The sequence below is a fragment of the Panthera tigris genome, chromosome C1, assembly GCF_018350195.1.
Source record: "Panthera tigris isolate Pti1 chromosome C1, P.tigris_Pti1_mat1.1, whole genome shotgun sequence".
Classification (NCBI taxonomy): domain Eukaryota; kingdom Metazoa; phylum Chordata; class Mammalia; order Carnivora; family Felidae; genus Panthera; species Panthera tigris.
In genome coordinates this window covers 197,986,375-197,999,985 of record NC_056667.1, presented here as the reverse complement: position 1 = coordinate 197,999,985, position 13,611 = coordinate 197,986,375, and the positions used below count along the sequence as shown (strand labels likewise).

Genomic DNA, 13,611 nt, shown 5'->3' with positions numbered 1-13,611 from the left:
GGTTAATGAAGCATGATCCATGCCCATGTTCTAATAGGGGAAGGAATATATTAAACCCATCATTATAATGGGAGAGAGTGCAATGAAAAGTACCAGAAAGATGTTGAAGGAAGACACTCCATATTTAAAGTAGAGACAGCTTTCAGGTGGGATAATCAGGTTGATCTTCATGAAGGAGTTGTACCTGTGATAGACATTTCACGAAGCAAGGGTTAGAGAGGACATGGGAAAAATTAATGTCCCTTATTTACAAAATGAATTGCAGCTCTCCTGGGGCTATCAACTTTATACCTTTTTTTTTTTTTTCATGAAGAAGTAAGTGACAATGAGAGAAATTGTGAAAAATATCTAAGACTATATAAATATACCTTCCTAAAAAAGAGTATTTTTCTGTGTGATGTCATATAGAGCCACACTCATAGAGTTGCCTGAGATGAGCCACTGAGTTGGTTTTAGAACTAGGATTAAAGTCCAGCTTTATTTTATCCTTTGTTGATGATTCTCTAGGCAGATGGACATATCTGCTTTTTTTGTTTTATTCTAGCCCCCAGGTACTTTGTCTGGCTCAAACTGTATATTGCTGTATATTCAGTATTTTCTCTAAACTACCACATAATTGGAACTTAATTTAGAAAATTATGTACAATAATAAAATTGCATTAATGATATTTCCCACCATGCTATTAACTTTTATGGTTTATACAGCCGTGCAGTGAAACGGGGGCATGGCTACTGGGTTAGCGGTTCCACTAAATTGCTTCCCTTTGGTAAAGGAAAATTCACCAGCATAGCATCATTAAGGGAACAAAATAGTCTTTTTCTGTTTTGTAAGTGAAGGGAAGAAAATGCCATCTTTGGCCTCATCAAAAGACACCCGCCATGTTTATTTGAATAGAATGCTCTTCTGAAAGTAGTGATCACACTGCAGTCACTGCTTGCTGGCCAGTCGCCAGGTAGTTTGAGGTTTTTGCACTGGCACCAGCCCTCTGTTATTAAATTCATACTTTTTTAGGCATTATCTTTAGGATGATGTGCTTTAAAATAAAAATCCAATACTATACTCAGCATCAACTCTATAAGTAGCTGTCTGGAAAAAGAAACATTACATTTATGGTTCCCCTGCTCATTTGTATAACAGATGATCCAACATCATGGGACTTACCCTTGTGGTCCTTCCTCCCTCTGCACTGCCTCTAAGAATATATCAGAACAGTGGGGGCCCCTGTCTGTGCCATTGCTCACACAGCTGGTGAATGTGAAGATCATCCTCCAGGGCTCACAGGGTCATTATCTGGAGAAGTGATTCAGCATTCCTAAAAATCATGTGGGAGAATTGCTTCTATGGATTTGCTCCCTATCTCTGTCATGCCAACACGCTTCTATGACTTGTGGTTTCCAACTCATACCTCTGCTCCTATTGAATGGCTTTTACAGAACTTTTAACATAGTTAATCGTATCTTATTCAGGGATAATTTTAAAGTGCCAAGGCTTTTGTTTAGTACCAAAAAATATGGTTGTGTTTAGAAATTGACCTAAAGATATCATTGGGAATATAAGGTAAGTGGAAGTAGAACAGATATGTGTCCTCATTTGACTGTACAGATGATGTGAGATGTATGGGTTTCACATTGTATTAATTTCAGAGCAATTTATAGCTATGTTTTAATCATTTTAGAATCATTTGTTCATGTTAAAATAAAGGGTTAAAATTTTATTTCTCAGAAAGCAAAGTGGGAGGATATCTTAGCTGCCATGCAGGCAAAATTATTAATTTATCGAGTAAGAATGTATTGAATACGTACCACATGCTGGAGATGATGCAATTCACTGCAGATATGAACGTGAATAAGGCACATCCTATGCTCTACACAAACTTACAATCAAGTGAGAGAAAGAGCGAGACAGGCAAATAGGTAAATTACCATATAACATGGTAAATGTGATGAGCGTTTGTTTGGGTCTCACTGGGCCCAGAACATGAGACAACAAAAGGGGAATAGTTACAACAGGTACTTGAAGACATTGTTTTTGCCTGAGGAATATGGATCTAGGAAGATATATTGGAATATATCTTGGAGATATATATATGATTGTAATAGAGAGAGGTTTGGGTAGGGCAATGTCAGGAGGGTTCTCCGGAGGCCTTAAGGGTGTGATCATTAAGGGCAGATAGAGTGGTGGATACCAGACTGGAGGAAGCTGTGTTTGAGTTGGGCCATAGAGAAAGAATCCCAGAATTTAATGAAAGAGAGAAATAAATAGAGGCCCTTCCATAGCTTAGAAGAATAGGCAAATAGTGATGGAAAAATTTGTAACTTCCCTTGTAGTGCTGCCAAATTAATCAACTTGTTTCAGGACTAGGACCAGGTAGAACATAATCTGTGTAGTGTCACCTGGAAGATACTGTGCTGTTATCTCCCTCATATTCTATATGTTTCTTATACACATCTACTCACTAAGACATTTCCTCATCTGCCTGTCGTAGTGCCTTTAACAGCTTCTGGATAGGTACTAGTTCAGATATATATTGTATCTCCAAAGTCCCTCCTAAGCATATAAAAATATCCTAGGGCAGAGGAACATATTAAGACATTTAAAAATTTTAACGTCTTAACTGGTATAGATTGTTGGATTGGTTTAGTGGTCCGCCTAGAAAAGATGTCCATTTTAAACATGGGCAGGTAGGGATTGTATCTGCAGCACGGACAGCCCTGAAAGAATGAACGTTAGAATGAAATTGAAGAAAACAGTGAAAAAAATTAAGATTTTCCTGTGAATGACATCAGCTTGGGGGTAGCCAGGAAGGAAAGCTGTGTCAAGTCACTGCGGGGGGCCTCACTGCCATACAGTGTCCTTATTTATAATTAAAAGTCAATAATGAATGTCTTCTGAAGCTGGGATCAGAATTGGCCTAGAGCACATCTCACATCTTCTTTCCAGGTGTCACTATATACCTGTGTGATCATTCTGGGGACAAAAGGGAAAAAATATAAAAAGTTTAACTAACCCTTGGAAGCAAAAAAGAATGTCAGAATTTTCTTTCTAGGACTTGCCATATGTGGCTTCCCTGAAAGCAGTTCTTTTTATAGACAAAATTTACCATGGTGCACATGGATACCACCTACACAGGTAATCTTCCCCACTCACAGGAAATAGACATCAAGTATGAGTGCATAAATTCTACCATTATGATGATATCTATAAATGTGGCATTTCACAAATGTAACTGTTGGTAGACATGTCTGAGAAGACGTAAAATCTACTCTGGGCCTAATTTCCCTTCCAGTATCTTAAATTTAACATTTTGAGTCTGAGATATTTCTTTTATTGAATTCCATTCCAAAACAGGGGCCTATAAATGCCACTGAGGTAGAATCTACTTCATCAGCATCATGGAGGAGAATCCCTTAGCCATCTCCATGGTACCGTACAAATGTCTGGGTCCCAGAAAAGGTGGTTAACTGATACCATGGGCCACTTGCAAATTTAATTCAGGCTTTCTTGCCCCACTTAGAGAGTTGGATTTTCTGGACTCAGGTGAGCCTGTGTGTTGGATTCAGGGGGCTTCTAAGTTTCGCGTTTGCTTTAATATTCTTCCCAGAGATACCCAGTATGAGATAGATTCTCTGAGGCTTCCTCAGAGCTTTTGGAGTTCTTGAATAGGATTTTTAAGTCTCCTGACTTCATCGTAGAGGGTGGGAATGGGGATAAGTCATCGCAGAATAAATTCACTTATCTGTAATAGCCTGTTGGAGGGTTTTTCAATGTCAGAACTATTCCTACTTGGGGCCAGATAATTCTTTGTTGTGCTATCATTATAGGATGGTCAGCAGCATCCCTACCCTTTACCCACTAGATGACCATAGCACCACGCCCTCTAGTTGTGACAGCCAAAAACTATGTCTTTAATCATTGCCAAATATCTGCTGGGAGGGGGGCCAAAATGGCCCCAGTTGAGAACCACTGGTCTAGTGGAAAGTTGAAGGATAAATTTTAAGGTAGCAAGGTATTTATATTAAGGTTGTGATTCAAGGATCTTGCTCTATAAGAAACACAAATTATATCTCTCATTTTAGCAGCCCCTATCATGTGTTATTGTCCCCTGTACATGTCCTTACCTAGCTAATATTATTAGTGTATTATAATCCCAGGTCTTTATTTGACTATTCCATTATGTTAGTGGGAGTTTAATAAATATTGGTGAATTAATCAATGAATATGGTAGGTACAGTGCATGATTATACATTGTTGTCTGCCATGCCATTCCTGAGTGTTTTCTCTTTTTTCTTTTTTTTTTGTCCTTTTTAAAATTATCATTATTTTTTAATTTACATCCAAATTAGTTAGCATATAGTGCAACAATTATTTCAGGAGTAGATTCCTTAGTGCCCCTTACCCATTTAGCCCATCCCCCATCCCACAACCACTCCAGTAACCCTCAGTTTATTCTCCATACTTCTGTTTTGTCCCCCTCCCTGTTTTTATATTATTTTTGTTTCCCTTCCCTTATGTTCATCTGTTTTGCCTCTTAAAGTCCTCATATGAGTGAAGCCATATGATTTTTTTACTTTCTCTGACTAATTTCACTTAGCATAATACCCTCCAGTTCCATCCATAGTTGCAAATGGCAAGATTTCATTCTTTTTGATTGCCAAGTAATACTCCATTATGTATATATATATACCACATTTTCTTTATCCATTCATCCATTGATGGACATTTGGGCTCTTTCCATACTTTGGCTGTTGTTGATAGTGCTGCTATAAACATTGGGGTGCATGTGTCCCTTCGAAAGAGCACACCTGTATCCCGTGGATAGATGCCTAGTAGTGCAATTGCTGGGTCGTAGGGTGATTCTATTTTTAGTTTTTTGAGGAACCGCCATACTGTTTTCTGGGGTGGCTGCACTAGCTTGCATTGCCACCAACAACGCAAAAGAGATCCTCTTTCTCCGCATCCTCGCCAACATCTGTTGTTGCCTGAGTTGTTAATGTGAGCCATTCTGACAGGTGTCAGGTGGTATCTCATTGTGGTTTTGATTTGTATTTCCCTGATGATGAGTGATGTTGAGCATTGTTTCATGTGTCAGTTGGCCATCTGGATGCCTTCTTTGGAGAAGTGTCTATTCATGTCTTTTGCCCATTTCTTCACTGGATTCTTTGTTTTTTGGGTGAGTTTGATAAGTTCTGTGTAGATATTGGATACTAACCCTTTATCTGATATGTCATTTGCAGATATCTTTTCCCATTCTGTCAGTTGCCTTTTAGTTTTGCTGATTGTTTCCTTTGCTGTGCAGAAGCTTTTTATTTTGATGAGGTCCTTTTTTGCTTTTGTTTCCCTTGCCTCTGGAGATGTGTTGAGTAAGAAGTTTCTGTGGCCAAGATCAAAGAGGTTTTTGCCTCGAGGATTTTGATGGATTCCTGTCTTACATTGAGATCTTTCATCCATTTTGAGTTTACTTCTGTGAGTGGCATAAGAAAGTGGCCCAGGTTCATTCTTCTGCATGTCGCTGTCCAGTTCTCCCAGCACCACTTGCTGAAGAGACTGTCTTTATTCCATCGGATAGTCTTTCCTGCTTTGTCAAAGATTAGTTGGCCATATGTTTGTGGGTCCATTTCTGGGTTCTCTATTCTGTTCCATTGATCTGAGTGTCTGTTTCTGTTCCAGCACCATACTGTCTTGATGATTACAGCTTTGTAGTATAGCTTGAAGTCTGGGATTGTGATGCCTCCCACTTTGGTTTTCTTTTTCAAGATTGCTTTGGCTATTCTGGATCTTTTTTCTTCCATACAAATTTTAGGATTATTTTTCTAGCTCTGTGAAGAATGCTGGTGTTATTTTGATAGGGATTGCATTGAATATGTAGATTTCTTTGGGTAGTATCGATATTTTAATAATATTTGTTCTTCCTATCCAGGAGCATGGAATCTTTTTCCATTTTTTTTTTTGTGTGTGTGTGTCTTCTTCAATTTCTTTCATAAGCTTTCTATATTTTTCAGTGTATAGATTTTTCACCTCTTTGGTTAGATTTATTCCTAGGTATTTTATGGATTTTGGTGCAACTGTAAATGGGATCGATTCCTTGATTTCTCTTTCTGTTGCTTCATTGTTGGTGTATAGGAATGCAACCAATTTCTGTGCATTGATTTTATATCCTGCGACTTTGCTGAATTCATGAATCAATTCTAGGAGTTTTTTGGTGGAATATTTTGGGTTTTCCATAAAGGGTATCATGTCATCTGCAAAGAGTGAAACTTTGACCTCCTCCTGGCCGATTTGGATGCCTTTTGTTTCTTTGTGTTGTCTGATCACAGAGGCTAAGACTTCCAATACTATGTTGAATAACAGTGGCAAGAGTGGACATCCCTGTCTTGTTCCTGACCTTAGGGGGAAAGCTCTCAGTTTTTCCCCATTGAGGATGATATTAGCGTTGGGTCATTCATATATGGCTTTTATGATCTCAAGATATGCTCCTTCTATCCCTACTTTCTTGAGGATTTTTATCAAGAGAGGATGCTCTATTTTGTCAAATGCTTTCTCTGCATCTATTGAGAGGATCATATGGTTCTTGTCCTTTCTTTTATTGATGTGATGTATCATGTTAATTGTTTTGCAGATATTGAATCAGCCCTACATCCCAGGTATAAATCCCACTTGGTCGTGGTGAATAATTTTTTTAATGTATTGTTGGATCCAGTTGGCTAATATCTTGTTGAGGATTTTTGCATCCATGTTCATCAGGGAAATTGGTCTATAGTTCTCCTTTTTAGTGGGGTCTCTGTCTGGTTTTGGAATCAAGGTAATGGTGGATTCATAGAGTTTGGAAGTTTTCCTTCCATTTCTATTTTTTGGAACTGCTTCAAGAGAATGGGTGTTAACTCTTCCTTACATGTTGGGTAGAATTCCCCTGGAAAGCCATCTGGCCCTGGACTCTTGTTTTTTGGCAGATTTTTGATTACTCATTCGATTTCCTTACTGGTTATGGGTCTGTTCAAATTTTCTATTTCTTCCTGTTTCAGTTTTGATAGCGTATATGTTTCTAGGAATTTGTCCATTTCTTCCAGATTGCCCATTTTATTGGCATATAATTGCTCATAATATTCTCTTATTATTGTTTTTATTTCTGCTATGTTGGTTGTGATCTCTCCTCTTTCATTCTTGATTTTATTTATTTGGGTCCTTTCCTTTTTGTTTTTGATCAAACTGGCTAGTGGTTTATCAATTTTGTTAATTCTTTCAAAGAACCAGCTTCTGGTTTCATTGATCTGTTCTACTGTTTTTTTGGTTTCGATAACACTCATTTCTGCTCTAACCTTTATTATTTCCTGTCTTCTGCTGGTTTTGGGTTTTATTTGCTGTTCTTTTTCCAGCTCCTTAAGGCATAAGGTTAGGTTGTGTATCTGACATCTTTCTTCTTTCTTTAGGAAGGCCTGCATTGCTATATACTTTCCTCTTATGACTGCCTTTGCTGCATCCCAGAGGTTTTGGGTTGTGGTGTTACCATTTTCATTGGCTTCCATATACTTTTTAATTTCCTCTTTAACGTCTTGATTAACCCATTCATTCTTTAGTAGGATGTTCTTCAGTCTCCAAGTATTTGTTACCTTTCCATATTTTTTCTTGTGGTTGGTTTCGAGTTTCATCACTTTGTGGTTTGAAAATATGCACGGTATGATCTTGATCTTTTTGTACTTACTTAGGCCTGATTTGTGTCCCAGTATATGGTCTATTGTGGAGAATGTTCCATGTGCACTGGAGAAGAATGTATATTCTGCTGCTTTAGGATGAAATGTTCTGAATGTATCTGTTAAGTCCTTCTGGTCCAGTGTGTCATTCAAAGCCATTGTTTTCCTTATTGATTGTTTGATTAGATGATCTGTCCATTGCTGTGAGTGGGTGTTGAAGTCTCCTATTTTTATGGTATTACTATCGATAAGTTTATGTTTGTGATTAATTGAGTTATATATTTAGGTGCTTCCACAGTTGGCACATAAATGTTTACAACTGTTAGGTCTTCTTGGTGGATAGGCCCCTTGATTATGATATAATGCCCTTCTGCATCTCTTGTTACAGTCTTTATTTTAAAGTCTAGATTGTCTGATACAAGTATGACTACTCCAGCTTTCTTTTGTTGCCCGTTAGCATGATAGATGGTTCTCCATCCCCTTATTTTCAATCTGAAGCTGTCTTTAGGTCTAAAGTGGGTCACTTGTAAACAGCATATAGGTGGATCTTGTTTTCTTATCCATTCTGTAACCCTGTTTCTTTTGATTGGAGCATTGAGTCCATGGACGTTTAGAGTGAGCACTGAAAGATATGAATTTATTGCCATTATGAAGCTTGTAGGGTGTTTTTTCTTTTAAGGACAGACACAGGTATGCAACAATGGAGGGAAAGCTAAGCTATTAAAAACAAACAAACAAACAAAAATAACACAATTTCCTTAGCTATCTTTTCTTCTATTTAAAAAAAATTAATGTTTATTTATTTTTGAGAGACAGAGACAGAGTATGAGTGGGCAGTGGGCAGAGAGAGAGGGAGATACAGAATCTGAAGCAGGCTCCAGGCTCTGAGCTGTCAGCACAGAGCCCCATGTGGGGCTTGAACCCAGAGACCATGAGATCGTGACCTGAGCCAAAGTTGGATGCTTAACGAACTGAGCCACCTAAGTGCCCCTTGGGGTTTCCATTTTAAGAGCTTAAAGACAATAGTTTTTTAAATTTTTTTTTAACGTTTATTTATTTTTGGGACAGAGAGAGACAGAGCATGAACTGGGGAGGGGCAGAGAGAGAGGGAGACACAGAATCGGAAGCAGGCTCCAGGCTCTGAGCCATCAGCCCAGAGCCTGACGCGGGGCTCAAACTCACGGACCGTGAGATCGTGACCTGAGCTGAAGTCAGACGCTTAACCGACTGAGCCACCCAGGCGCCCCAAGACAATAGTTTTTTGTGCAGTGGCAATGGACATATGCTATCACACCACATTTTGTAAATGCAAAATAAAACTGGGAGGAATTTGCAGGCAGTTGAACAGCAAAGCCCACATGATATCCTGATCTCTCACCCCAACAAAAAGGCAAACCAAGGCCACATACAGGAAAGGGACCACCTCCCCACTCCTGTAATATGGAATGGGTGGTGACCATGTAACCACGGGTACTTCCTGATCAAGGACAGGTCCTATTAGGAGAGAAGCATCTGTAGTTCCTTGTCTGGAAGCTGACATTTTATTGTTGAGCAAATGCAGACTTGCTGAGCCAGAGGCTTGCTGGGAAGGAGATGAGCTTTTTTTCTTTGGTCTTTAAAGAATATTTGAAGGAGTAGTTTTAGGACCCTTCTCTGAATGTGGGAAGATGGGCAAAGTGTCCTCTGTCTCTTAACTTACATTTTCTTTGTTTCCTATCACCTCTTCTTCTGTTTTTCTTTCCAGCTCTCCTATATTATTCAGTCTCTGTTTTCTCTTGCTCCCTGTTTGCTCATGTTGATCTTTGTCATTCTCCTTTTGGTTTTTGTTGCTGTCCCTATTCCTTAAAATTTTTATGAAGGTAGTTTTCCCCTTTATTTTCAAAATGTGTTGATATTCAATAGTCCTCCTTATAGCATTTCAAGCTGAACTAAAAAAAAAATGTTGAGAAAAAGAAAAGTGAACCTGACTTTCTCAAACTTTCTAAAACTTCTGTTTGAGAGAAGGGAAAAGGTACAGGTCAATTCTTATTTTTATCTGAGCAGTTTTCCCATCCAAATAGTCAGCATAAGGAATGTAAAAAGATTTTGGGGAATACAGTCATGGTCATGAATAATTCAAATATACATTAAGAATGCAGAACTTTTGGAGCAACCAGTGCATTTTATAGAGAATATTGGAAAAACACTAGGGAATGAAAACAAATATCACCTCTTCTTACCATTTTTACTAAAAGGACACACTAAAAAAGAAAAAAAAAAAAACAGATTTTTTTCCCAATTATAAATCACAGTGTACCCTGGAACCATGATTCAGATCTTGTTTCTAAAAAGGAAGTTAAATTGAAATCTCAACCGTAAGTGGAACTTCTTGCTTTTTCACTATTATATTTTTATATCCGTCCTTATGTATCTTAAGTAAGCTTTTTTATAAACAAGTACACAAAGTTCACCAACTTTTAGGAATTCCAAAAAGTGTTCACATCCAGGCATCGGACTGATTTCAGTCTTGAAATATGTACATTTATTTTGGACACTTAGTTTAGATATATCATGTTTTCCAGAAAGTATGATTATCTCCATTTTAATAATCAACTAAAGAGGAAGTGAATTTTTAAAAAGAAGGTTCCTAAAGGTCCAGTAATGTTTCCTTCCCAAAGCTACTGTGGCCATGATAAAGCAGGGATTCGTGGCACCACAATGCTATGTTGCCGCATTGATGCATCCAGTACAATAAAAAGTCTACTTACATCATCATACATTCCTTTAACACCTGGTGCCACCTGTAATGGCAACAGCCACAGAGCTTGGCACAGACTAGACATTCAGTAAAGGTGTGTTCTTTTCTTTCTTCCTTGAATCTGTCTTGTAAAGACATCTTTTCTTTTCTTTTCTTTTCTTTTCTTTTCTTTTCTTTTCTTTTCTTTTCTTTTTTCTTTCAAGGTTAACAAATAAGCATACCTTTGTTTCAGTCCCTGAAGCACAAGCATCGTTGAGCTTTCATCTCTTTGGAATCCCTCATCTTTTTAAATGAAATGTGTATATATATATATATTATATGGTATAATATCATATATATCATCTATATCCTATATAGATGATATATATATCATCTATATATCATATATAGATATGATATATATCTATATGACATATATATGTATCATACATATATGATATATATATGTATCATAATTATTTCCAATATTTAACTCTAATGTTTTTTAAAAATAATTTCCTTTTTACAAGATAAAAGTAAAAATAACTAAACATCATCCAGGCCATTTTGTCTGAATAAAAATTTACCTTGTAGGAGAGCGTCTGTATTCATTGGTGTGTGGTTAGGTGAGTTCTTCCATTACAATCCTAGAAAGTAAATTAAAAATTTGAAAGTCCTTGGAGAGCCCTGGTATCTGCCACATAATACATTGCTGTAACTAACTGAAATTAATGTGGGTGAAGTTATAGAGTTCTTGCTTTTTCTTCTCTAGTGAAATTCTGAGAAAGTCATCCAACCTGGAGAAGGACAGCAATTTATCACTCCAGAGCACCAAAGTTCCAGAAAGAAGGCACACATCGCCGGGTAAGCTATTCTCTTCTCTCGAGTTTAGAGCAGGCCTTTTGGAACAGCCAGCAAGGTCTAGTCTTTGAAAGGGTTAAACTTTTAACTTTTCAAACAGAGATGGAATGCCTAGAATATTCCTCAGAGACCTAAATGTTCCTCAAGGTTGCCTGAGTGTGGCAGTGCAATTATGCAAAGTTCTTGAGATAATTGGAAATTAAGTTCTTACTAAAATACTTTCTAGGAGCAAAAGCCTAGATGGTGCGAAATATGATGTTGAGAATTGCTCACTTTCCCAGAATCGGCTAGGGACTGTAGTTGTCTGCAATTAGATGATGCTGGGATGGTTAGAAAGCCCAGTAATAAAAAATGACCATTTGCAACAACATGGGTGGACCTAGAAGGTATAACGCTAAGTGAAGTAAGTCAGTCAGAGAAAGACACATGCCAAATAATTTCACTCCTATATGGAATTTAAGAAACAAAACAAGTGAGCAAATAAGGAAAAAGGAGACAAACCAGAAACCTTTCTTAAATACAGAGAACAAACTGGTGGTTGCCAGAGGGTGGTGAGTGGGGGAAGGGGTGAAATAGATAAAGATCACTTACCTGATGAGCACTGAGTAATGTATGTAAGTATTGAATCACCCTATTGTACACCTGAAACTAATACAATGCTCTATGTTAATTTCATTTCAATTTAAAACAAAGAAAAAATTATTGGATGAAGTCCTGGAAATTTGCCCAAACTGTTCATTTCACAGATGAGGAATATGAGGCCCGACCAAGTTCTCTGCCCTGTCTATGCCCATCCAGCAGACCTGCTACTAGAGCAGCAGCCAAGCCAGGACCCTTTCCACTCCGCCCTTGTTCCTCCCCAGCAGTGCTCAGTATCAGTCTTTCAGCGGGACTGTGTGCTTCCTTTACAGCTGCGCCAGGGGCCCTCCCAGTTTAGTGTGCAGAAAACCTTCTGGTTGAACTACCTGAGCCTTACACCAAGTAATTCTGATGCAGATTGCCTTAAGAAACTCATTAGAAGCCATAAATCGCTGATAAACTCTCAAAAAAGCAGGACTGTTTTATATTCGTTTGACAAACATTTATAGGATGCCCACTATCATGTAAGCTCGGTCCTATGTCCTGGGGATATATTAGTGAACAAAACAAAGATTCCTGTATGTTTGGAACATGATTGGTGCTCTGAAAAAAAAAAAAAAAGTACCTTTAAAAATGCCATGGAATATTTAAGGTTCTATAACATTGTGTAAGTTGGTACAGCCACTGTGGAAAACAGTATGGAGGTTCCTTAAAAAATTAAAAATAGAAATACCACATAATCCTATAATTCCGCTACTGGGTGTTTACTCAAATAAAATGATATGCTAATTTGAAAAGATATATGCACCCCTGTGTTTATTGCAGCACTATTTACAATAGCCAAGACATGGGAACAACCAAAGTGTTCAATGGATACATGAATAAAGATATGGTGTACGCACACACACACATGCACGCACACACACAGATATATATATATACACTGGAATATTATGCTACCATAAAAAAGGATAAGTAAGATCTTTCCATTTGCAATAACATGGCTGGACATAGAGGGTATTATGCTAAGTGAAATAAGCCAGACTGAGAGAGATAAATACCATATGATTTCACTCATAAGTGGAACCTAAAAAACAAAACAAAATAAAACTAATGAATAAACAGACAAAAAGAACTAAACTGATAAAGACAGGTCACCAGACAGATCACCAGACAGATTGCCAGAGGGAAGGGGGAGGGAGGACAGACAAAATGAGTGAGAGGGAGTGAGAGATACAGGCTTTCAGTTATGGAATAAACAAGTCACAGGAATAAAGGACACAGAACTGGAAATAGGGAATAAAGTCAATGATGTTGTAATAGTGTTGTATGGTAACAGGCAATAACTACACTTGTGAGCATAGTATACCATATAGATTTGTTGAATCACTATGTTGTAGACCTAAAACTAATATAACCTTGTGTGTCAACTACCCCCCCCAAAAACAAAACAAAACAAAACAAAATAACTATGACATTAAATAACATTCCAATACAAGTTGATGAACCAAATGAAAAAGGTCCTGTTGTGTTAATGTAAGAGGAATACGATGGTGAGTGGTTCTGAGGAGTTAATGTTCTATCGTGAATGATCTGAAGGTATTTGGCTGAGTAGCTTAAAGCACAGTAGAAATAAGATTATAGTGTTGTGGTCTAGTAAGCTTTGCTTTGCTCAGTAGCCACAGATTATGTCTCTTACCCTCTCCACTCATCTCACAAATGTATCGCCTGGTCCAGAGGAATCAGTTGGTAAATTCTTCAGCCCCACA

At 37.8% G+C, this 13,611-nt stretch overlaps 1 protein-coding gene across 1 annotated transcript in view; it reads left to right on the top strand.

The window, feature by feature from the left end:
- Positions 1–13,611, top strand: part of ABCA12 (ATP binding cassette subfamily A member 12) — a 174,897-nt gene that overhangs the window by 56,588 nt on the left and 104,698 nt on the right. The window contains exon 4 of the mRNA XM_042993914.1: positions 11,175–11,266. Coding sequence (XP_042849848.1) covers positions 11,175–11,266 — 92 coding nt within the window. The remainder of the gene's footprint in view (positions 1–11,174; positions 11,267–13,611) is intronic.